This window comes from Pristiophorus japonicus, unplaced genomic scaffold (genome assembly GCF_044704955.1).
Source record: "Pristiophorus japonicus isolate sPriJap1 unplaced genomic scaffold, sPriJap1.hap1 HAP1_SCAFFOLD_337, whole genome shotgun sequence".
Taxonomy (NCBI): domain Eukaryota; kingdom Metazoa; phylum Chordata; class Chondrichthyes; family Pristiophoridae; genus Pristiophorus; species Pristiophorus japonicus.
In genome coordinates this window covers 573,676-599,933 of record NW_027253183.1, presented here as the reverse complement: position 1 = coordinate 599,933, position 26,258 = coordinate 573,676, and the positions used below count along the sequence as shown (strand labels likewise).

The 26,258-nt window shown below is 49.0% G+C and overlaps 1 protein-coding gene across 1 annotated transcript in view; it reads right to left on the bottom strand.

Moving 5' to 3' along the window:
- The window catches only part of LOC139250029 (uncharacterized), a 99,161-nt gene extending 75,835 nt beyond the window's left edge, over positions 1–23,326 (bottom strand). Inside the window, exon 1 of the mRNA XM_070872593.1 lies at positions 23,259–23,326. Within this exon, the coding sequence (XP_070728694.1) occupies positions 23,259–23,268 (10 nt within the window). The 5' untranslated portion in view covers positions 23,269–23,326. The remainder of the gene's footprint in view (positions 1–23,258) is intronic.
- Between the last annotated feature and the right edge of the window lie 2,932 nt (positions 23,327–26,258).

The following is a 26,258-nucleotide window of genomic DNA, read 5'->3' as shown; positions in this document are numbered from 1 at the left end:
TTGGCATGCAGGTACAGCAGGCGGTTAAGAAAGCAAATAGCATGTTGGCCTTCATAGCGAGGGGATTTGAGTACAGGGGCAGGGAGGTGTTGCTACAGTTGTACAGGGCCTTGGTGAGGCCACACCTGGATTATTGTGTACAGTTTTGGTCTCCTAACTTGAGGAAGGACATTCTTGCTATTGAGGGAGTGCAGCGAAGGTTCACCAGACTGATTCCCGGGATGGCGGGACTGACCTATCAAGAAAGACTGGATCAACTGGGCTTGTATTCACTGGAGTTCAGAAGAATGAGAGGGGACCTCATAGAAATGTTTACAATTCTGACGGGGTTAGACAGGTTAGATGCAGGAAGAATGTTCCCAATGTTGGGGAAGTCCAGAACCAGGGCACACAGTCTAAGGATAAGGGGTAAGCCATTTAGGACCGAGATGAGGAGGAATTTCTTCACCCAGAGAGTGGTGAACCTGTGGAATTCTCTACCACAGAAAGTTGTTGAGGCCAATTCACTAAATATATTCAAAAAGGAGTTAGATGAAGTCCTTACTACTCGGGGGATCAAGGAGTATGGTGAGAAAGCAGGAATGGCGTACTGAAGTTGCATGTTCAGCCATGAACTCATTGAATGGCGGTTCAGGCTAGAAGGGCCGAATGGTCTACTCCTGCACCTATTTTCTATGTTTCTATTTTCGGGTTGGTAGATTGTCACTAGTGGGGTGCCGCAAGGATTGGTGCTTGCTCCTCAGCTATTCACAATCTATATCAATATCAATGATTTGGATGAGGCAACCAAATGTAATATATCCAAATTTCCTGATGATACAAAGCTAGGTGGGAATGTAAGTTGTGATGAGGATGCAACGAGACTTTAAGTGAATATAGACAGGCTAAGTGGGTGGGCAAGAACATGGCAAATGGAATATAATATGGAGAAATGTGAAGTTATCCACTTTGGTAGGAACAATGGAAAAGCAGAGTATTTTTTTTTAAATAGTGAGAGATTAGGAAATGTTGGTTTTCAAAGGGACCTGGGTGTCCTTGTACATGAATCACAAAGTTAACATGCAGGTACAGCAAGCAATTAAGAAAGCAAATGATATGTTGGCCTTTATTGCATGAGGATTTGAATATAAGAGTAAAGCGGTCTTACTGCAATTATATAGGGCCCTAGTGAGACCGCACCTGGAGTATTGTGTACTGCTTGGTCTCCTTACCTAACGATATACTTGAGGGAGTGCAACGAAGGTTACCAGACTGATTCCTGGGATGGGGTGATTGTCCTATGGGGAGAGATTGAGTAGACTAGCCCTATATTCTCTAGAGTGTAGAAGAATAAGAGGTGGTCTCATTGAAATTCTTACAGGGCTTGACAGGGTAGATGCAAGGAGAATGTTTCCTCTGTGCTCACAGTCTCAGAAGAGGGGGTCGGCCATTTAGGACTGAGATGAGGAGAAAGTTCTTCACTCAGAGGTTGGGGAATATTTGGAATTCTCTACCCCAGAGGGCTGTGGAGGCTCAGTCTTTGAGTATGTTCAAGACAGAGATCGATAGATTTGTGAATATTGCGGGAATCAAGGGATATGCAGGAAAGTGGAGTTGTGGTAGAAGATCAGCCAAGATCTCAATGAATGGCGGAGTAGGCTCAAGGGGCCGAATGCCTACTCCTGCTCCGAATTCTTATGTTCATGCAGAACTTACAGGTCAGTTGCTGGTTTCTCATTACAGGTTGGAACTTCTGGACATTTTTGTGAGTTTTACCACTCTAGAACATTCAATGGCCTCAATATTTTATTGTCAGGTGCTGCGTGAACACTGAAGGCCCCAATACGGGGGCAGGAAGCGCAGACACATTTCCGACTGGAATTTTGCCACCCGCCATATTGGGAAAGGAGTCAGGAGCTGCGCCACTGGCAAATTTAAAATGAATGTCAGGTGCACGCAAATCTTTACCCGTGGTGTTCCCTGTGATGGACTTTAAATTTTCAGCTATCCCAGCAAGTGCCCCACCATGTGCTGGTCTCACTCAGAAAATCGTGGTGCTAACCGGCAGGAAACGCCCCTGCCAGGGGGGATTTAAAGGGACCATGCTGAACTCACAGGCGAGTTTGTCTTTTTAGGCTGATGGTTCAACTCCCCAGGATTGTTTGTTGCGTTTTAGCACTCTGCAAATTAGACTTTATCGGCTTCGGCGCAGATTTAGCTGTTGTCAGATTGCTGGTATTTGTGAGGCAGATAGCTTGCCTGTACCCACGGGTTAGGCTCATAGGGCTGCCTTTGGGGTTGGAAGTTGAGTGGGAGCAGCAGGACAGGCATCCCAGAGCAGGAGCAGCAGCCAGAAGAGGGAGGAGGAGGAGGAAGAGCGGGGGACTGTGTAAGAGGCCATATCCTCAGAGTATTCAGGGAGCACTTCCCCGACCTTAACTACACGCAGGAGCAATGTATGAGGTGCCTTTGCTGTACTAAGGAGGCTGTGGCTAAGCTCTGTCACCAGCTCGAGCCACACACCAGGGCATGGACAGCACTGCCTGTGACTGCCACGCTCACCATCGCCCTCAATTTCTATGCTATGGGCTCCTTTCAGTCTGCAACAGGTGACACTAGAAACATCTCAGAGTGCAGTCAACAGATGTATCAGTGAGGTCACTTCAGCTCTATCTGCCAAAATTAACTGCATTTCCTTTCCGATGGACAGAGTGAGATGTTTCCCCAGTGGCTGCAGCTTGGGAGGTGTGAGGTTACTGAGCTTCCATTGAGGACACTTCAGATGGCTGTGGTGGGTGACTTCAACCAGCTGTGTTGAGAGAGCCTGGCTGAAGCCCGCAGAATTACAGCGTGGGCTAGAGCAGTTTGAGCCGACTGGCTGTGTGACACCAACAAGGTCATTGTTTCCCCTGCCAGCTGCTTTGTCAGACAGGCTGCCATCCTGAGAGAGGACAGCCGGTGCCTCTCCCATGGAGCCATGGCCATGCTCTTGGGCTGGAGCCTCAGCTCTGCTCTGCTCGAGAACGCAGTACAGATGTGACGTGATGCTCTGTGAGTTCCCGTCAACAGTGAGCCCCAAAGCCAAGATGGCAGCCATCCAAGCTTGTACTGCTATCCAAACTGTCAGCAGAGGCACTATCATGGCAGAGCTGACCATGTTGGACAGAATAGTCTCCACACTCTGCACAAAGCTTTGAGACAAGTTGGAGCTGGACTGCTCCATGATCCGTGACATTGTGCACATGCTCTCTGGCAGGCTGCCCAGTGACACTAGCCGAGATGCCCATGAGCCTTCTTTGCTAGTCTGGGCCCTCGAGGTCTGCATCTGAGTCCTTTGTAGCAGAACTAAATGCGACCACGCCCCTGGCGAGCTGACAGCTGTGACGTCCTACCCCCAGCCCTATTGACTAGAATAGACTGGCGAGTGATACTTAAAGGGTTGACAGTGGATAGGCAATGGCAAACATTCAAAGATCACATGGATGAACTTCAACAATTGTACATCTGGAGTAAAAATAAAACGGGGAAGGTGGCTCAACCGTGGCTAACAAGGGAAATTAAGGATAGTGTTAAATCCAAGGAAGAGGCATATAAATTGGCCAGAAAAAGCAGCAAACCTGAGGACTGGGAGAATTTTATAATACAGCAGAGGAGGACAAAGGGTTTAATTACGAGGGGGAAAATAGAGTATGAGAGGAAGTTTGCTGGGAACATAAACACTGACTGCAAAAGCTTCTTTATTTATGTGAAGATAAAAGATTATGAAAACAAACGTAGGTCCCTTGCAGTCAGATTCAGGTGAATTTATAACAGGGAACAAATAATGGCAGACCAGTTGAACAAATACTTTGGTTCTGTCTTCACGAAGGAAGACACAAATAACCTTCCGGAAATACTGGGGGACCGAGGACCTAGTGAGAAAGAGGAACTGAAGGATATCCTTATTAGGCGGGAAATTGTGTTCGGGAAATTGATGGGATTAAAGGCCGATAAATCCCCGGGGCCTGATAGTCTGCATCTCAGAGTACTTAAGGAAGTAGCCCTAGAAATAGTGGATGCATTCATGATCATTTTCCAACAGTCTATCGACTCTGGATCAGTTCCTATGGACTGGAGGGTTGCTAATGTAACACCACTTCAAGGAGGGAAAGAGAAAACAGATAATTATAGACCAGTTAGCCTGACATCAGTAGGGGGGAAAATGTTGGAATCAATTATTAAAGATGAAATAACAGCGCATTTGGAAAGCAGTGACGGGATCGGTCCAAGTCAGCATGGATTTATGAAAGGGAAATCATGCTTGACAAATCTTCTAGAATTTTTTGAGGATGTAACTGGTACAGTAGACAAGGGAGAACCAGTGGATGTGGTGTATTTGGACTTTCATAAGGCTCTTGACAAGGTCCCACACAAGAGATTGGTGTGCAAAATTAAAGTACATTGTATTGGGGGTAATGTATTGACGTGGATAGAGAACTGGTTGGCAGACAGGAAGCAGAGAGTTGGGATAAACGGGTCCTTTTCAGAATGGCAGGCAGTGACGAGTGGGGTGCCGCAGGGTTCAGTGCTGGGACCCCAGCTATTTACAATATACATTAATGATTTAGATGAAGGAATTGAGTGTAATATCTCCAAGTTTGCAGATGACACTAAGCTGGGTGTGAGCTGTGAGGAGGACGCCAAGAGGCTGCAGGATGATTTGGACAGGTTAGGTGAGTGGGCAAATGCATGGCAGATGCAGTCTAATGTGGATAAATGTGAGGTTATCTACTTTGGTGGCAAAAACACGAAGGCAGAATATTATCTGAATGGCGGCAGATTAGGAAAAGGAGAGGTGCAATGAGACCTGGGTGTCATGGTACATCAGTCATTGAAAGTTGGCATGCAGGTACAGCAGGCAGTGACTTTTAGATCGGTTTAATTGGCAGCGAACTACTAAGTAGCTGTTTGGTGTTTAAGTAAATTTTAGTAAGTGAATAATTTAAGGGTTAAGTCATGGCAGGAGAGCTCAGACCCGTGTCATGCTCATCCTGTGCTATGTGGGAAGTGTCCCTGACTACTGTATGTGTGCGAAAAGTGTCCAGCTGCAGCTCCTGACAGACCACATGATGGCATTGGAGCTGCGGATGGACTCACTCTGGAGCATACGCGATGCTGAGAATGTTATGGATAGCACATTTAGTGAGTTGGTCACACCGCAGGTAAGAGTTAGGACTGATAGTGAATGGGTGACCAAGAGACAAGGCAAGAGCAGGAAGGTAGTGCAGGAGTCCCCTGCGGTCATCTCCCTCCAAAACAGATATACCGTTTTGGATACTGTTGGGGGAGATGACTTACCAGGGGAAGGCACCAGCAGCCAGGTTCATGGCACCATGGGTGGCTCTGCTGCACAGAAGGGTTGGAAAAAGAGTGGGAGAGCTATAGTGATAGGGAACTCTATTGTAAAGGGAATAGATGGGAGTTTCTGCGGCCGCAACCGAGACTCCAAGATGGTATGTTGCCTCCCTGGTGCAAGGGTCAAGAATGTCTCGGAGTGGCTGCAGAGCATTCTAGAGAGGGAGGGTGAACAGCCAGTTGTCGTGGTACATATCGGTACCAACGATATAGGTAAGAAGCGGGAAGAGGGCCTACAAGCTGAATTTAGGGAGCTAGGAGTTAAATTAAAAAGTAGGACCTCAAAGGTAGTAATCTCTGGATTGCTACCAGTGCCACGTGCTAATCAGAGTAGAGGAAGCAGGATAGTTAGAATACATGGCTTGAGCAGTGGTGCAAGAGGAAGGGATTCAAATTCCTGGGATATTGGAACAGTTCTGGGGGAAGTGGGACCTGTACAAAAGGGACGGTCTGCACTTGGGCAAGACTGGAACTGATGTCCTGGGGGTAACATTTGCTAATGCAGTTCGGGAGTGTTTAAACTAATATGGCACGGGGATGGGAACCTATGCAGCAAGACAGGGCGAAGTAATATGGTATCAGAAACAGATGGTAGAAAGGTAACAAGCAATAGTGGAACGCCGAGTAAACAAAGGCAAGAGACAAAAAGGGCCACACTACATCATAATTCTAAAAGGACAAAGGGTGTTAAAAAAACAAGCCTGAAGGCTTTGTGTTTTAATGCAAGGAGTATCTGTAATAAGGTGGATGAATTAACTGTGCAAATAGATGTTAACAGATATGATGTGATTGGGATTACGGAGACGTGGCTCCAGGATGATCAGGGCTGGGAACTCAACATCCAAGGGTATTCAACATTCACGAAGGATAGAATAAAAGGAAAAGGAGGTGGGGTAGCATTGCTGGTTAAAGAGGAGATTAATACAATAGTTAGGAAGGACATTAGCTTGGATGATGTGGAATCTGTATGGGTAGAGCTGCAGAACACCAAAGGGCAAAACAAGTTAGTGGGAGTTGTGTACAGACCTCCAAACAGTAGTAATGTTGGGGAGGGCATCAAACAGGAAATTAGGCGTGCATGCAATAAAGGTGCAGCAGTTATCATGGGTGACTTTAATATGCATATAGATTGAGCTAACCAAACTGGAAGCAATACGGTGCAAGAGGATTTCCTGGAGTGCATAAGGGATGGTTTTCTAGACCAATATGTCGAGTAACCAACCAGGGGGGAGGCCATCTTAGACTGGGTGTTGTGTAATGAGAGAGGATTAATTAGCAATCTCGTTGTGCGAGGCCCCTTGGGGAAGAGTGACCATAATATGGTGGAATTCTACATTAGGATGAAGAATGAAAGAGTTAATTCAGAGACCATGGTCCAGAACTTAAAGAAGGGTAGCGTTGAAGGTATGAGGCGTGAATTGGCTAGGATAGATTGGCGAATTATACTTAAGGGGTTGACTGTGGATGGGCAATGGCAAACATTTAGAGACCACGTGGATGAACTACAACAATTGTACATCCCTGTCTGGTGTAAAAATAAAAAAGGGAAGGTGGCTCAACCGTGGCTATCAAGGGAAATCAGGGATAGTATTAAAGCCAAGGAAGTGGCATACAAATTGGCCAGAAATAGCAGCGAACCCGGGGACTGGGAGAAATTTAGAACTCAGCAGAGGAGGACAAAGGGTTTGATTAGGGCAGGGAATATAGAGTATGAGAGGAAGCTTGCAGGGAACATTAAGACGGATTGCAAAAGCTTCGACAGATATGTAAAGAGAAAAAGGTTAGTAAAGACAAACGTAGGTCCCCTGCAGTCAGAATCAGGGGAAGTCATAACGGGGAACAAAGAAATGGCAGATCAATTGAACAAGTACTTTGGTTTGGTATTCACTAAGGAGGACACAAACAACTTTCCGGATATAAAAGGGGTCAGAGGGTCTAGTAAGAAGGAGGAACTGAGGGGAATCCTTATTAGTTGGGAAATTGTGCTGGGGAAATTGATGGGATTGAAGGCCGATAAATCCCCAGGGCCTGATGGTCTGCATCCCAGAGTACATAAGGAGGTGGCCTTGGAAATAGCGGCTGCATTGAGAGTCATTTTCCAACATTCCATACACTCTGGATCAGTTCCTATGGAGTGGAGGGTAGCAAATGTAACCCCACTTTTTAAAAAAGGAGGGAGAGAAAACGGAATTATAGACCAGTTAGCCTGACATCGGTAGTGGGTAAAATGATGGAATCAATTATTAAGGATGTCATAGCAGCGCATTTGGAAAAAGGTGACAAGATAGGTCCAAGTCAGCATGGATTTGTGAAAGGGAAATCATGCTTGACAAATCTTCTGGAATTTTTTTGATGATGTTTCCAGTAGAGTGGACAAGGGAGAACCAGTTGATGTGGTGTATTTGGACTTTCAGAAGGCTTTCGACAAGGTCCCACACAAGAGATTAATGTGCAAAGTTAAAGCACATGGGACTGGGGGTAGTGTGGATTGAGAATTGTTTGGCAGACAGGAAGCAAAGAGTAGGAGTAAATGGGTACTTTTCAGAATGGCAGGCAGTGACTCGTGGGGTACCGCAAGGTTCTGTGCTGGGGCCCCAGCTGTTTACATTGTACATTAATGATTTGGAAGAGGGGATTAAATGTAGTATCTCCAAATTTGCGGATGACACTAAGTTGGGTGGCAGTGTGAGCTGCGAGGAGGATGCTATGAGGCTTGGATAGGTTAGGTGAGTGGGCAAATGCATGGCAGGTCAAGTATAATGTGGATAAATGTGAGGTTATCCACTTTGGTGGTAAAAACAGAGAGACAGACTATTATCTGAATGATGACAGATTAGGAAAAGGGGAGGTACAACGAGACCTGGGTGTCATGGTACATCAGTCATTGAAGGTTGGCATGCAGGTACAGCAGGCAGTTAAGAAAGCAAATGGCATGTTGGCCTTCATAGCGAGGGGATTTGAGTACAGGGGCAGGGAGGTGTTGCTACAGTTCTACAGGGCCTTGGTGAGGCCACACCTGGAATATTGTGTTCAGTTTTGGTCTCCTAACTTGAGGAAGGACATTCTTGCTATTGAGGGAGTGCAGCGAAGGTTCACCAGACTGATTCCCGGGATGGCAGGACTGACATATGAGGAGAGATTGGATCGACTGGGCCTGTATTCACTGGATTTTAGAAGGATGAGAGGGAATCTCATAGAAACATATAACATTCTGAGGGGGCGGGACAGGTTAGATGCAGGAAGCATATTCCCAATGTTGGGGAAGTCCAGAACCAGGGGACATAGTCTCAGGATAAGGGGCAAGTCATTTTGGACTGAGATGAGGAGAAACTTCTTCACTCAGAGAGTTGTTAACCTGTGGAAATGCCTACTGCAGAGATTTGTTGATGCCAGTTCATTGGATATATTCAAGAGGGAGTTAGATATGGCCCTTATGGCTAAAGGGATCAAGGGGTATGGAGAGAAAGCAGGAAAGGGGTACTGAGGTGAATGATCAGCCATGATCTTATTGAATGGTGGTGCAGGTTCAAAGGGCCAAATGGCCTCCTCCTGCACCTATTTTCTATGTTTCTAGACGCTGAGCATTTGTGCCCTGTGTGTCACCGCGTGTAGACATCTACTCTAATCAAGCCTATAAGATCCGCATGATACCAGTATCTGAGTTGGTGCCTGTGACTGCATCTTCCGGAAGGCTGGCCTCCTCTGCCTATACTCCTCTTCTCCATTATCATGACCTAAAATGGAGAGAGAGAAACAAGGGTTAGCCTGTGGTGAGAATGGAGTGCCGAGAGAGAGAAGTGCTGAAAGTATCTGAAGCTTGCAGTGAGAGTGGTGAGAGAGGTCAGAAGGGACAGAGAGAATGAGGTGTGAAGACACCCTGTGCAACGTCACCTCCAGTTGCCCCAACCTCTGCCAGTTGCCTCGACATCAACTCTCTCCCGCCCCTGATGGCAAGCACGTTTTCTTCAAGGGCGGGGAAGGAGAGTGTGCAGGTGGACTGTGCCTCCTCCGGTGACAGTTGCTGTCTTGAGTTGTGTGTGACCACCTTCTGCAAGAAAACAGTGTCATGTTAGTGAGAGACTTGAGGAACATGTGGTGGTCATGGTGGAATAGCTGATAATGAGTGTGTGAGATGTGAGTTGTGGGCAAGTCAGGGTTGTACCCGTGATGAGTGTCTGAGTATGAGAAGGAGAAGCAGTGAAGTATGGTTTAGTGAGTGTAGGAGAATGAAGGGAACTTATGGAAGGGACTTGGGTGCTGTGAGGTGGTGCAGCTGTGAGCAGGGATGAGATCAGTGTTCGTATCTTAACAACTCCAGGTAGATCATTAAATGTCTTCCGGCATTGTAGCCACGATCTGGGTGCAATATTCCTGCCATTGACATGCTCTGCAATTCCTTCGCGCTGCCTCCACAGTAGATGCCCGGAGAGGCTCCTGGCCGGAGGTGGACCTGGAGGGGCACCTGGCCAGGGGTGGACCTGGAGGGGCACCTGGCCAGGGGTGGACCTGGAGGGGCACCTGGCCAGGGGTGGACCTGGAGGGGCACCTGGCCAGGGGTGGACCTGGAGGGGCTCCTGGCCAGGGGTGGACCTGGAGGGGCTCCTGGCCAGGGGTGGACCTGGAGGGGCTCCTGGCCAGGGGTGGACCTGGAGGGCCAAGATTTCCCTCAGTTCCTCCTCCTTACTAGACCCTCTGACCCCTTTTATATCCGGAAGGTTGTTTGTGTCCTCCTTAGTGAATACTGAACCAAAGTACTTGTTCAATTGGTCTGCCATTTCTTTGTTCCCCGTTATGACTTCCCCTGATTCTGACTGCAGGGGACCTACGTTTGTCTTTACTAACCTTTTTCTCTTTACATACCTATAGAAACTTTTGCAATCCGTCTTAATATTCCCTGCAAGCTTCTTCTCGCACTCCATTTTCCCTGCCCTAATCAAACCCTTTGTCCTCCTCTGCTGCACCACTGCTCAAGCCACGTATTCATCTGCGCTATCCTGCGATTCCTACTCTGACTAGCACGTGGCACTGGTAGCAATCCCGAGATTACTACTTTTGAGGTCCTACTTTTTAATTTAGCTCCTAGCTCCTTAAATTCATTTCGTAGGACCTCATCCCTTTTTTTACCAATGTGCACCACGACAACTGGCTGTTCTCCCTCCCATTTCAGAATGTCCTGCACCCGCTCCGAGACATCCTTGACCCTTGCACCAGGGAGGCAACATACCATCCTGAAGTCTCGGTTGCGGCCGCAGAAACGCCTATCTATTCCCCTCACCATTGAATCCCCTATCACTATCGCGCTCCCACGCTTTTTCCTGCCCACCTGTGCAGCAGAGCCAGCCACGGTGCCATGAATTTGGCTGCTGCTGCCCTCCCCTGATGAGTCATCCCCCCCAACAGTACTCAAAGCGGTGTATCTGTTTTGCAGGGGGATGACCACAGGGGACCCCTGCACTACCTTCCTTGCACTGCTCTTCCTGCTGGTCTTCCATTCCCTATCTGGCTGTGGACCCTTCTCCTGCGGTAAGACCAACTCACTACACGTGATACTCACGTCATTCTCAGAATCGTGGATGGTCCAGAGTGAATCCACCCTCAGCTCCAATTCCGCAACGCGGACCGTCAGGAGCTCGAGGCGGATACACTTCTCACACACGTAGTCGTCAGGGACACCGGAAGTGTCCCTGAGTTCCCACATGGTACAGGAGGAGCATATCACGTGATCGAGCTCTCCTGCCATGCCTTAACCCTTAGATACCCTTAAATTGGTAATAACAATGTTACAGTTCACTTACTGATATAAAAATAAAAAGAAAAGCTACTCACCAATCACTAGCAAATCACTTACCCCATTGGCTGTGACGTCACCTTTTGATCCCTTTCTACTTCTATTTTGCTTTCTCTCCCGCAGTAGCTGCACAAGTACGCCTTTATAGGCCGCTCCAACACTGCTCCCACCTCTCACCAACTGCCGCTGGCTCTCGATCTCCCGCTGGGCCTTTTATAGGCCGCTCCCCTCTCAGCAACTGCCGCTGGCTCTCGATCTCCCGCTGGGCCTTTTATAGGCCGCTCCCGCCTCTCACCAACTGCCGCTGGCTCTCGATCTCCCGCTGGGCCTTTTATAGGCCGCTCCCGCCTCTCACCAACTGGGCCAGAGGTGGGTCTGGAGGGGCTCCTGGCCAGAGGTGGGTCTGGAGGGGCTCCTGGCCAGAGGTGGGTCTGGAGGGGCTCCTGGCCAGAGGTGGGTCTGGAGGGGCTCCTGGCCAGAGGTGGGTCTGGAGGGGCTCCTGGCCAGAGGTGGGTCTGGAGGGGCTCCTGGCCAGAGGTGGGTCTGGAGGGGCTCCTGGCCAGAGGTGGGTCTGGAGGGGCTCCTGCCCAGAGGTGGGTCTGGAGGGGCTCCTGCCCAGAGGTGGGTCTGGAGGGGCTCCTGCCCAGAGGTGGGTCTGGAGGGGCTCCTGGCCAGAGGTGGGTCTGGAGGGGCTCCTGGCCAGAGGTGGGTCTGGAGGGGCTCCTGGCCAGAGGTGGGTCTGGAGGGGCTCCTGGCCAGAGGTGGACCTGGAGGGGCTCCTGGCCAGAGGTGGACCTGGAGGGGCACCTGGCCAGAGGTGGACCTGGAGGGGCTCCTGGCCAGAGGTGGACCTGGAGGGGCTCCTGGCCAGAGGTGGACCTGGAGGGGCTCCTGGCCAGAGGTGGACCTGGAGGGGCTCCTGGCCAGAGGTGGACCTGGAGGGGCTCCTGGCCAGAGGTGGACCTGGAGGGGCTCCTGGCCAGAGGTGGACCTGGAGGGGCTCCTGGCCAGAGGTGGACCTGGAGGGGCTCCTGGCCAGAGGTGGACCTGGAGGGGCTCCTGGCCAGAGGTGGACCTGGAGGGGCTCCTGGCCAGAGGTGGACCTGGAGGGGCTCCTGGCCAGAGGTGGACCTGGAGGGGCTCCTGGCCAGAGGTGGACCTGGAGGGGCTCCTGGCCAGAGGTGGACCTGGAGGGGCTCCTGGCCAGAGGTGGACCTGGAGGGGCTCCTGGCCAGAGGTGGATCTGGAGGGGTACCTGCCCAGAGGTGGGTCTGGAGGGGTACCTGCCCAGAGGTGGATCTGGAGGGGTACCTGCCCAGAGGTGGATCTGGAGGGGCTCATGGCCAGAGGTGGATCTGGAGGGGTACCTGCCCAGAGGTGGATCTGGAGGGGCTCATGGCCAGAGGTGGATCTGGAGGGGTACCTGCCCAGAGGTGGGTCTGGAGGGGCTCATGGCCAGAGGTGGATCTGGAGGGGCTCATGGCCAGAGGTGGATCTGGAGGGGCTCATGGCCAGAGGTGGACCTGGAGGGGCTCCTGGCCAGAGGTGGATCTGGAGGGGTACCTGCCCAGAGGTGGATCTCGTTCCTCCTGTCCATTAGTTGCCCCCCCACCCCACCACCGCACTACAGGACGAGCAGCCAATGAATAGTACGAGTGGTGCTGCATGCACAACTGCATCAGTAAAATGATCAGGCAGGACAAATATCACAAGCTCTTTAATGTCAGTAAGTCCTGTTGCAGAAATGTTGGTGAAGAAGAAAAACTGTTAGTTGAATATTTTGGGTTCCTGATTTTAGTATGAAAACCCACCTATGAACCCGATGATCAATCTCTTGATGTGATGTTTGTAGTTTGAACAACTGGATGAAATCACCTCTGTGACAACTACCTATCTGTGCCCAAATTGTCAGCCGTGTTTTCTACATTACAACAGTGACGACACCTCAAAAGTACTTCCCTGGCTGTAAAGGGCTTTGGGACTAAAGGTCATGAAAGGCGCTATATTAACATAAGTTCTTTCTTTACTCGGCTGACCCTGTGGCTCGTTGGGTCGGGGAGAGAGAGAGATTAAAGGAAGGAAGTTAATGAATGCTGTAACAACACAGGATATACATTAGAACGGGTCAGGTTCCTTCCGTGGACTCCAAGCACCTGTGACACCGCACTGCTCCATTTCATCCCCTCCCCCCAAACTTAATATTAATCATATCCCTTTCCTGCTTATTCCATGGCAAAGAAAAATCTCCAGGTGCTCTGTACAAATACAAGTTGTTTTATTGATTTTGTTATTGCCACTTTGCCAGCTGCTTTATTATTCCTGTACATTTTGTAAACTTTATGCATTTTAATAGATTAACTTGCAGAGATTATTGTGGTCCAATAGTTGTGGTACTACCAAATCAGAGCCCAAATCTCAGCATGGGAAATTGTGAAATAAAATGTTTTAAATCTGGGTAATTTATGGGCTGGCACCAGACAAAGGACCATGAAAGCTGCTGGATTGTCATTAAAAAGCCAACTGATACAATAATGTCCTTCAGGGATGGACGTGCTACCTCTAACTGTTCTGACCTACACGTGACTCCAGTCCCACACGACATTGCTGACTCAATGCAACCGGCAACTAAGGCTGGGCATTGAATATTCCTCATCAGTACCACACATACCCCAGAACAAATAGATAAACCAGTTATATAGCAGTTTCCAGAAAAGCACTTCACAGCCAATGAAATCATTTTGACTTATAGCCACTTATTTATGAAAACACAGCAGCCAATTTGTGCACAGCAAGCTCCCACAAACAGCAATGAGATAAACGTTCAGATAATTTGTTTTAGTAATGTTGGCTGAGTGACAAATATTGTCCGGGACAGCGGGAGGTCCAAATCGCGGTGGGACAGCGGGAGGTCCAAATCGTGTCACAGCACCTTTTATATCCCATGAACAGACAAAGCCTCAATTTAATGTCTCAATCAACAGGCATCACACCTGATACCACACTCACTCGGTACTGTATTGAACTACCAGCTTACTCCTCACGAACCGATATAGAGGCCCTGATATCTACACGGAGGCTGAACATGGACAGAAAACGCGGTAAGAGCAGGACACTTGGGTCCAGCTGAACTTAACGGCGAGACCCCATTACATTGGCCTGGAAATCCCGGCCTCCCCAGGTCCGTACGGAGTGTGTACGGACCCGGGAATGCATCGCAAACGTCGGTTTTCAGCGCACAATGCGCATGCGCTGAAAAACGGGTTTTCCGATCTGTCAAGGCTTGACAGATCATCCGCATCTCGGGAGCGAGGACATTTGCTTGGGCAAGACTGTGGGATTTACCCATATCTTGCCCAGCAAATGTCCTCAAAACTCTTGCACCTGATAAAAGCAGGTGCATAGCCTACTGTTACAGGCATAAGAGTTTTAAAGCACAAAAATATAATAACAAAACACATTTTATTGTTAAAAACCCTGCCCACCAAGGTAAGTTTATTTTTAACCCTAATTACAAAACTTTTTTAAAAAAATCGGAAAAATCTTTTTTTTCTAATGCATTTTTAAGTTTAATTTCAATTAATTTTAATTATGTGAGGTGTGTTTTTAAATTTTTTATTATGGTGTTTATTGTGTTTGTTTTTTCTCATTAATAGCAATGAGAACTGGTAGATACGGAGTTCTCATTGCTATTAATGAGCAAGTTGTGGAATATTGTACCTGATTGGGTGAGCAGTCACATGTGACTGCACCTTCTGTGAGGGAACCTGGAGGACGGGAGCACCTTTTGCAGCACGGGATGAGAAGGCTTCCCTAACGCAATCCCACAATCCCATGCTCCTCCGGGACCACCAGGTACATTCGTAGAAATTTTTCAGGTCGGACGCCTCCACCCGCAATTTCTGGCCCAATGTAATTCCATGTCCTGCCCGGCAGCTGGACACATGGACAGCCTGGTCAGCGGTAGGGAGGGAACAGCAGCGGCAACACTTGGTCGGTCCACGGCAACCCGGAGGGAGAGAGATGGACAGGTTGTGATCTGGAGGGGCTGAGAGAGGCCACAGGCAACCCGTGCAGCAACAGTACATTTTAAATCAGGCTCCCAATTGCACTGTGGGAGCCTGATTTAAATACCTTAATAAAGTGTCCTGCCGCTCCAGGGCAGGATGCTTGGAGACCACAATAACCCTCCCCTTCTTGCGTGGTATGTTGGGGACGTGTTTCCAGTATTTAACTCTTGAACACACCTCTCCTGCTCAACGTGGAAGGCAAAAATATCAAAGTCTGGCTCAGATTTCACCCTCTATTCTGTACGCATAACTCCGTATTGTTACTGGAAAAGAAACAGTTTGTGTAACATAAATAAGATGCTTGTATGGTAACATAGTTGGGAATAAAAGCAATATAATGTAAAAGGTACTTACCGGTTACATTCAGCCGGGTTCCATTTCCATAGATTGTTCCCCAAATACCACAAATATAGACAGTGCTGTCTCTGTGCTGCACGCCTCTGATGGTCAGAATGTAGCTGTTAATGGAAACATCTCTGGAAAGCTCAAACTGTTTAAAGAAGCCATTGTTTTGTTAAACCTCGCCAGCTACAGAAAGAGTCAATAAAGGTTTGCTTTTCCCAATTGATGGGTGGTACCAGTGTACAGTATATTTATCCACACGGTCATTCACATTGCTGCTCTCCAGGGCACAGCGAAACTACACCATCCCATCTTCGAGCATCGTCACAACTTCTGGGGACTGGATAAGAACCGGACTTGCCTTTAGACCCGTGAATAGTAAATAACTGATGATCAGAACAGATGAGGAACCACAAGATATAATCAGTGCTCAACAGGTCGAGGGCAGGTCGAGACAGGGGCCCGGTTTGTGAGCAAATAGCAGAGAGGGGTTGGGGACTGGAACAGTGGGTTAGAGGCAGGCCTGAAGGCAAAACGTCACAAAGCATTTTAATCAACAGCAGGGCTTTTTTATTGGGAGTTTGAAATATTTAAAATTTTTATGCCAGTTACGTTTTCAATTGTAAAAGTATTTTAAGTGAGTTGATCGGTTTACTACTTGTACTTTTTTATTGTTAAAACTGCTGTTTCCCGTAGTTATGAAGTTACGTGAATGTTACTAAAAGGACTTTGGAGAAAACAAAATTTGATGCTCGTGTTCCCAGCAAAACCGCTACTCTCTCCCTCCCTGGTGATTCTCCGGTACAGCTCCCACCTTCCCTTCATTAAGTCGAATGAGGTGAGGGGAGGGGTCAGCAGCTGGATGGCCTCCCAGATTCTCAACTATGGAAGTGTTGCTGGCTGAAGTGTGGACCACTAAGGGGCACAATGGACATATATGTTAGAGGGATCATCAAATGAGGCCATATGGGTCGAACTGAAAAGTTAAAAAGGGACGATCATACGGCTGGGAGTGTATTATCGACCCCCAAACAGTGGGAGGGAGATAGAGGAGCAAATATGTAGGCAAATTACTGTGAAGTCCAAAAACCAAAGGGTAGTAATAGTCGGGGATTTTAACTATCCAAATATTGATTGGGACAAATTTAGTGTGAAGGCTATAGAGGGTGCGGAATTCTTGAAATGCATTCAAGAGAACTTTTTTTAGTCAGTCTGTAGCAAGCCCAACACGAGAGGGGGCTGACTTGGATTTAGTTTTGGGGAATGAAGCTGGGCAGGTTGAAGGGGGGAGAGCACCAGTGCCAGTGACCATAATTCAGTCAGATTCAAGTTGGTTACGGATAAGGACAAGGATAGGCCTGGAATAAAAGTTCCAAATTGGGGAAAAGCTAATTTTGTTAAGTTAAGGAGTGATTTGGCCAAAGTGGACTGGAAACAGCTACTTGTGGGTAAATCAGTATCGGAACAGTGGGAGTCATTTAAGGAGGAGATCTGGATGGCTCAGGCCAAATATGTGCCCTTAAAGAAAAAGGCTGGGAAAAATAATTCTCGAACCCCCTGAATGTCTAGGGACTTACAGGGGAGGATTAAGAAAAAAAGGGATGCTTATGTCATATACCAACGGCTAAATACTTTAGAATCTTTAGAGGAATATAGAAAGAGGCAAAATTAAAAAGGATATTAGGAATGCTAAGAGAGAGCATGAGAAATTCTTGGCTGGTAAAATTAAGGAAAACCCCAAGATCTTCTATAAATATATTAAGAGTAAGAGGGTAACTAAAGAAAGAGTAGGGTCTATTAGAGACCATGAGGGTGATCTTTGTGTGGAGGCGGAAGATGTTGATAAGGTTCTTAACGAATACTTTGCATCTGTTTTCACAAAGGAAAGGGGTAATGCAGATACTGCTATCGAGGAGGAGTGTGATATTCTGGATGAAATAAATGGAGTGAGAGGGGAAGTATTAAAGGATTTAGCAGCTTTGAAAGTAGATAAGTCCCCAGGCCCGGATGAAATGCATCCCAGGCTGTTGAGCGAAGTAAAGGAGGAAATAGCAGGGGCCTTGACCATCATTTTCCAGTCGTCTTTGGATCTGGGCATGGTGGCGGAGGATTGGAGGACTGGTAATGTAGTACCCTTGTTTAAGGGAAAAAGGGATAGGCCGAGTAATTACAGGCCTGTCGGCCTAACCTCAGTGGAGGGAAAATTATTGGGAGAAGATCCTGAAAGACAGGATAAATCTGTATTTGGAAAGGCAAGAATTAATTAGGGACAGTTAGCACGGATTTGTTAAGGGAAGATCGTGTATTACTAACCCAATTGAATTTTTTGAGGAGGTAACCAAGAGGGTCGATGAGGGTAGTGCGTACGATGTAGTATATATGGACTTTAGCAAAGCTTTTGATAAGGTCCCACATGGTAGACTAGTCATGAAGGTTAAAGCCCATGGGATACAGTGGCAAGTTGGATCCAAAATTGGCTTGGAGGTAGGAAGCAAAGGGTAATGGTTGATGGATGCTTTTGTGAGTGGAAGGTTGTTTCCAGTGGGGTTCCGCAGGGCTCAGTAGTGGGACCGTTGCTTTTTGTGGTATATATCAATGATTTAGATTTGAATATAGTGAGTATGATTAAGAAGTTTGCAGACGACACGAATATTGGCTGTGTGGTTGATAATGAAGAGGAAAGTCATGGGCTGCAGGAGGATATCAATCTACGGGTCAGGTAGGCAGAGCAGTGGCAAATGGAATTCAATTCAGAGAAGTGTGAGGTGATGCACTTTGGGAGGGCTAATAAGCAAAGGGTATACACATTAAGTGGTAGGTCACTTAATAGTGTGGATGAACAAAGGGACCTTGGAGTGTTTGTCCACAAATCCCTGAAAGTAGCAGGCCAGGTGGATAAGGTGGTTAAGAAGACATACAGAATGCTTGCCTTTATTGCCCGAGGCATAGAATATAAGAGCAGCGAGGTTATGCTTAAATTGTATAATACTTTGGTTAGGCCACAGCTGGAGTAGTGTGCGCAGTTCTGGTCACCGTATTATAGGAAGAACGTGATTGTACTAGAGAGGGTGCAGAGGAGATTTACTAGGATGCTGCCTGGAATGGAGAATCTTAGTTATGAGGACAGATTGCATAGACTGGGTTTGGTCTCATTGGAACAAAGGAGGTTGAGAGGAAACATCATCGAGGGGTACAAAATATTGAGGGGCCTGGACATAGTGGATAGTAAGGGCCGATTTCCATTGGTGGAGGGGTCTATTACGAGGGGGCATAGGTTTAAGGTGGATGGTGGAAGGTTTAGAGGGGATTTGAGGGGGGCTTTTTTACGCAGAGGGTTGAGAGGATCAGTAACTCGCTGCCTGGAAGGGTGGTGGATGCAGAAACCCTCACCACTTTTAAGAGATGGTTGGATGGGCACTTAAAGTGCAGTAACCTGCAGGGTTACGGACCTCGAGCTGGTAATTGGGATTAGACTGAAGTATACTGGTAGAAAGCCCCAAGGTAAAAGCACGGTAACAAATTGACCATAAAGTATTAAGACGACTGGCTTGTAACAAAACCCAGTCACGTTAACACCAGATTGAGGCCTTGGGAATTGTACAACAAGATGTTGTAGCTATCTGTACAAGATATGGTGAAATGTAATTTTCTAAGAATGCAGACACACAATGATTTAGTTCGAAGAATGCTGAGCTGCAGACTTTGCCTGTACGATAAGCTTGTGAGAATAAAGTATAAAAGACTGTAGCAGATGATTCCCCGGCGGAGTCGGATCCAAGAGCAATCTTGGAAGGTTCTCTCCAGGCCTGCGAATAAAGACCGTTGTGAACCACCTACCGAAGTCTGACGTCTCTACCCGAGTGTCGATCTTGTCTATCACTTGGTCTGCTCCTCGGTCACCACAGACTGGATGACCTTTTGTTGGACGGAGCAGATATAATGGTCAGTACTGCAGGGAATCGAATACGGCCAGGGTGATCTCCTGGACTAGTTTCGATCGCCTGGATGGGTCGGAGAGGAATTTTCCCAGATTTTTTTCTCCCTAAATTGGCCTGGGTTTTTAAATCTGGTTTTTGCCTCTCCCAGGAGATCACATGGCTCCGGTTGGGTTGGAGTGTGGAATGTTTCAGTATAAGGGTAGTGAGGCGGACTGGTTGCTCTTTGCCTTTGTCATTGTTCACAAGTTTATATGTAACCTTTAGGGCTGCTGACCATGGGCCGTGCGGCTCTCTGTCGGCCGGCGCGGACGCGATGGGCCAAAATGGCCTCGTTCTGTGCTGTAAATTTTTATGTTTCTACTTACCTGAACGTGGAACTGGGAAAGGAGCAGGAATCCTTCTCCTGGTGCCACATTAACAGATACACGAGCCGCAGTAAGCCGCTCTCCCCCCCGGCAAGCCGCCTCTGTGATCACCGCCACTTGCTCTCCAGACCTCCCTTGATCACCGCCCATCTTGCTCCAACCACCCGATCATCACCGCTCCACCTCTCCTGTGATAACCACCATCACCCCCTCCACGATCACCAGGTGTACCTCCCCAACCCTGTTATCACCATCACCCCCACCCTGATCATCACTGCTCCTGCTCCCCACCTCCCCCCATGAACACCTCCACTCCCATCACCCCGAGACCCAGTATCGAACCCTGCACCCACCACGCGCCCCAAAACGGGTACGCCTGAATTTCTAGGCCTCTCAGACTGCAGACCGGTTATCAGCATGTAGGGAAGAATCACACTGACTGAGCACCTTCAATCTGGCTTCTTTTCGATAACTCCTCACTAGCATAAGAATAAAATTCCCACCATCATTATTCCTGCTCATTTATTTTGGGTGAGCGACACCTTGAAATGGCTGTGCGGCCCATTCAAATTTCCGTGCACGTGCCGTTTTTCCATTTGAAAGCAGCCACTAATGGCAAAAGTCCTGATTAGTACTTCACTGATTCAAAGACACCAATAGGCAAGCAAAATAATGGCAACTCTCAACAGCTGTACATTACATGGCCTTGTCAATGCTCTATCCGCCTCAGGAATACCTTCTTACCTCCTGTACGGTCACTTATAGTGGTGAGACGTACTTGGGGCAGAGGTTTGGGAAAATGGATCGGGGGAGCAGCCATTCCCATTAGACAGGTGGGCTCCTGACAGACTTCAAAGGAGTCTGGTGCTTTTTTGGGAATATAATTCAGGGGCACTTTTGTTGCAGTAGACTTGAGGCAGTCGCCCGAGAACTCAATTTACTCTGTTTATCGCCCTAAATTAGCTGATTATTTGGAGGAAATCATACAGCGTATCACCACAAAGGAAATTAAAAGCTGCGACACCCAGAAAGAGGAAAACACCATTTCTAGATTCCCCGATACGGAGAAACATCCTCTCTGCATCGACCCTGTCGAGCCCCCTCAGAATCTTATACGTTTCAATAAGATTACCTTTAATTCTTCTAAACTCCAAAGAGTCCAGGCCCAAACTGCTCAACCTTACTACACAAGATAACCCCTTCATCTCGGGAATCAATCTGGTGCACCTTCTCTGAACAGCCTCCAATCCTTAAATACGGAGACCAAAACTGTACGCAGTACTCCAGGTGTGGCTTCACCAACGCCCTGTGCCCTTCCAGAAGGACTTCCATACGTCATCGCTGGTTGCTCAGCGGCCCGAGCCACTAGCCGCGGGGGCAGCGTGCCATGATAGTGCCGCCACAAACTCCGGGCAATTTCCTGGGAGCCGATATCGCCCAGTGCGCCCCCCACCCCCGGCCAAAAAGTATTTCACGCTCAGTTAGCAACCCCCGGGGCTCCCACGGGCGGGAAAAAGGGGAAATTCCGACGGCCAATTCCTGTTCATTCACACACTGTCTCCTGTTACCGTCCATGGTCCACAGGTGGCTCAATGTCACTTCACTTCCCCACATTGTTGTCACAGCTCCAATACAAGCGATCATATTGGGAGCTGGGTTGAAAGGATTGGCCCCACGTTCTCAGCCAGGACTGAGAGCCTGTGTGCTGCAGGAGGGAAGAGGGAGTTGTCCCATAGAAACAAAGAAAATAGGTGCAGGAGTAGGCCATTCGGCCCTTCGAGCCTGCACCACCATTAGATCATAGTTGATCATTCCCTCAGTACCCCTTTCCTGCTTTCTCTCCATACCCCTTGATCCCTTTAGCCATAAGGGCCACATCTAAATTCCTCTTGAATATATCCAACGAACTGGCATCAACAACTCTCTGCGGTAGAGAATTCCACAGGTTAACAACTCTGAGTGAAGAAGTTTCTCCTCATCTTAGTCCTAAATGGTCTACCCCTTATCCTAAGACTGTGTCCCCTGGTTCTGGACTTCCCCAACATCGGGAACATTCTTGCCGCATCTAACCTGTTCTGTCAGAATCTTATGTTTCTATGAAATCCCCTCTCATCCTTCTAAACTCCAGTGAATAGAGGCCCAGTCGATCCAGTCTCTCCTCAGATGTCAGTCCTGCCATCCCAGGAATCAGTCTGGTGAACCTTCGCTGCACTCCGTCTGTAAAGTCCTTACTCTACAGCATGAAACCACACGAGGCACATTCTGGGGACAAGGTCACTCTGACCGTAACTCTTTATTCACAGGACTCCAAAGACGCTGACCCTGCGTGGGACCTCCCTCTTTATACCTGTGTGTTCAGGTAAGGAGTGTCTCCCACTAGTTCACCCCTTGTGGTCAAGGTGTGCATCTAGGTTGAGTGTATCCAGTAATACAGTGGTGTTACATTCTGGTTACATACATGACACCCTCAATAGCAAGAACGTCCCTTCTTCAGAATACAAGATCAAAACTGAACACAATATTCCAGGTGAGGCCTCACCAAGGCCCTGTACAACTGCCCCTATACTCAAATCCCCTAGCTATGAAGGCCAACATGCCATTTGCCTTCTTCACCGCCTGCTGTACCTGCATGCCAACTTTCAATGACTGATGCACCATGACACCCAGGTCTCGTGCCGGAGGCGGGTGGGGAGAGGCTGAGGGCCGGGGCCGGCCTGCAGTGAGCGGGGGGGCGGGCGGGGAGAGGCTGAGGGCCGGGGCCGGCCTGCAGTGAGCGGGGGGGGCGGGCGGGGAGAGGCTGAGGGCCGGGGCCGGCCTGCAGTGAGCGGGGGGCGGGCGGGGAGAGGCTGAGGGCCGGGGCCGGGGCCGGCCTGCAGTGAGCGGGGGGGCGGGCGGGGAGAGGCTGAGGGCCGGGGCCGGGGCCGGCCTGCAGTGAGCGGGGGGGCGGGCGGGGAGAGGCTGAGGGCCGGGAAGGGCCTGTAGTGAGCGGGGGGCGGGTGGGGAGAGGCTGAGGGCCGGGAAGGGCCTGCAGTGAGCGGGGGGCGGGCGGGGAGAGGCTGAGGGCCGGGGCCGGGGCCGGCCTGCAGTGAGCGGGGGGCGGACCCGGGCGGGGGATGGATGGATGGGGTTAGGGGGGAGTGGGCTCCAGGGGCCGAGGTGGTGCGGGGGGGGGGGAGTGTGTGGCGGCAGTGGGCTGGAGGAGGCAGTGAGCGGGGCGGGGCGGGGATAAACTCCCTCCAACACTCCCCAGTCAGGGCAGTAACTGCGGCCAATGGCAATGAACCATGACACTGCAGGCCCTCAGCCTCTGCCCCTCGGCCCCGGCCCCGGCCCCGGCCCCCAGCCTCTCCCCGCCCGCCCGGGCCCGGGCTCAGCCTCCGCTCACCGGCCGCCATCGCCTCCAACCGCGGCGCCGCTCCGCTGTTCCCGCCTCATCCACTCGCCATTCTGATTGGTCCCCAGCGCCGAGCGGGGCGGGGCCGGTGGGCGGGGCCCCCGCGCGGGGCGGGGACGGTTGGGCGCGCGGGAAGTTTGAACCGGATGACCCAAATATACAAACAAACCATTTGTGGTCAATCACAGCATGAGAAGGAATAGAAGCGGGAAATCAAATCAATGAGTTGTGTGCAGCAACAATCCTGAAAGGAAGTGTGAGCTTGGACAGATAAACAAGGGCAAGGAGCAGCTTTAAATACGGCCAAAAGATAAAGTCTGTCAATGCTGGGAGTGTGGGGCTTACTGAGGGAATGAGAAACAATGGTGGCACGGATTTAACAGCACTGACAAACCTGGCTGGGAATTGTGCAGGAGTGCAACATAAACACATCAGATTGCAATGTTTTCAGGAGGGGCAGAACAGGAGCAAGAGTGCAAGACAGGGTGAAGGAGGGAATAGATTCTGCAGGGAGCTGATGTGCACAAAAAATAAGTTCAGACAAAAAAAAGACAACAGCAGAAAAGAACCGAGATATAAGGAAAGTTGCGGGGGACCTCTCTACTCTTTACACCTTTAAGACTCTCCATAAAACCTACCTCTTTGACCGAGCTTGTGGAGCGCCTTGGGACATTTTACATTAAAGGCACTATATAAATACAAGTTGTTGTTGTTAAGGAGCATCTTGAAGGAGGAACGAGGTAGAGAGGCGGAGAGGTTTAGGCAGGGAGTTCCAGAGCTTGGGGCCAGGCAACAGAAGGCACGGCCACCAATGGTGGAGCGATTATAATCCGGGATGCTCAGGAGGGCAGAATTAGAGGAGCGCAGACATCTCGAGGGGTTGTGGGGCTGGAGGAGATTACAGAGAAAGGGAGGGGCGAGGCCGTGGAGGGATTTGAAAACAAGGATGAGAATTTTCAAATTGAGGCGTTGCTTAACTGGGAGCCAATGTAGGTCAGTGAGCTCAGGGGTGATGGGTGAGTGGGACTTGGTGCAAGTTAGGACATGGGCTGCCGAGTTTTGGATGACCTCAAGTTTGTGTAGGATAGAATGTTTGAATATTCAAGAATAAAGGTAAAAAGACATGGATGAGGGTTTCAGCAGCGGATGAGCTGAGGCAGGTCGGAGACGATCGATGTTACAGAGTTGGAACTAGGTGGTCTTAGTTAAGCTGCAGATAAATGTTTGGAAGCTGATTTCCGGGTCAAATATGGCACCAAGGTTGTGAACAGCTTGGTTCAGCCTCAGACAGGACAGGGATGGAGTAAGTGGCTGGGGAACGGAGTTGGTGACGGGGACTGAAAACAATGGCTTTGGTTGTCCCAATATTTCATTGGAGAACATTTCTGCTCATCCAGTACGATATGTTGGATAGGCAGTCTGACAATTTAGAGACCGTGACGGGGTGGAGAGACGTGGTAGTGAGGTGAAGCTGGGAGACGTCAGTGTATGTGTGGAAACTGGCGCTGTATTTTTGAATGATGTTGCCAATGTAGATGATAAATAGGAGGGGGCCAAGGATAGATCCTTGTGGGGGGGAACCAGAGTTAACGGTGCAGGAGTAGGAAGAGAAACTATTCTCTGGCAACGGTTAGATAGATAAGATTGAAACCAGGTGAGTGCAGTCTCACCCAGCTGGTCAACGGTGGAGAGGGTTTGGAGGAGGATGGATTGGTAAATCATGTCAAAGTCTGCAGACAAGTCAAGAAGAACAACACAAAGACATTACGGTTACAATGTACAACGTCACAGGAGATTGGCTAATTTTTAAAAAGAACCTTGTCTTGTGCAATGAGGATTGGGCGGATTCTACACTGGGTGTCAGCTCACAACAGCAGTTTTACGCAAGTTGAAAATCTTACGTATTTGATTCAATGTATATTTTAACGTATGTGTTGATGTTAGATGAAGAAACCAGATGTGAATTGGTTTGCCTGGGCCTATCATAGCTACTGCTGACTGCACATCTTAATTTGTAGTTTTTGGAGCTTCGTGTTTTGGTGTTTTTCATTCCTGCTTGTTACTTGCTGATTCTCACGTTCTCCACCTGTGCAGTTGTGATCTGTTGGTGGTTGATGAATATGAAATTTAATCCTATCGGCTGGGAGAACTTTGCATATGAGAAGGTGTGACAGCCAAAGTGTGACACAGGAAATGTGACAGTCAAACAGGAAATGCATCCTGTGCACCATTTTTAATAGGTTGCCAGTGGATGTCCTGTGTTACTCACAATAAGTCAGAGAATGCTCTGTTTTATGGAGCAATGTACATGAACCTTTCGTTAACTTCAAATAGCGATTCATTTTAAAGTGGCTCTTCTCCCTACGACTGACGGTAGTTTCAAGCTGGTGACCATGTAGATGGCAAATGCCCTGGTTACTGGTCGTTTATTTCAGTCTAGTTTTAAATAGTATCCATGAGCTGAGCATTGAGAGATTGTACAGGGAGGTGCCACAGTAACCAACAGGAAGCTTACTTCATTGTAGAAAGAGACAGAACATGGGCATTTTAAAACAGGTCACTTATTAACGTTGGGTGGGGCCGAAATTGCCCCTTCCGATAAAGCCTCTTGCTGCCTGAAAGCAGCGGCTATGGGGCGGCGCGGAATGGCCGGGGACTCACGGCGGACTGGCCGATGTTCGTGGCATTGCCCTCAAAGGTTTTTGCTGCATTGTGAAGATCCGCCCCGCTCCAGCAGATGCGTCGTTAACGATGTCATCCGAGCACGCACCGCATCGGACCCGCCCCGGAAGGTAAATTCATTCAAAAAGTCTTCCAGCCGCCTGTCGATGCCAACGACAGTTTTTTGGGTCGGTACACAGTGCTAACTCAAGACCACCAGCAGCCTTTAAAAGTGTGTTGCATGTAGCAGCATTCTGCACTGACCCTCCCACTCCAGATATTGGGTGAAATGGAGAGAAGGCAGGGTGCACAGGAGGCAGATGCTTGCCA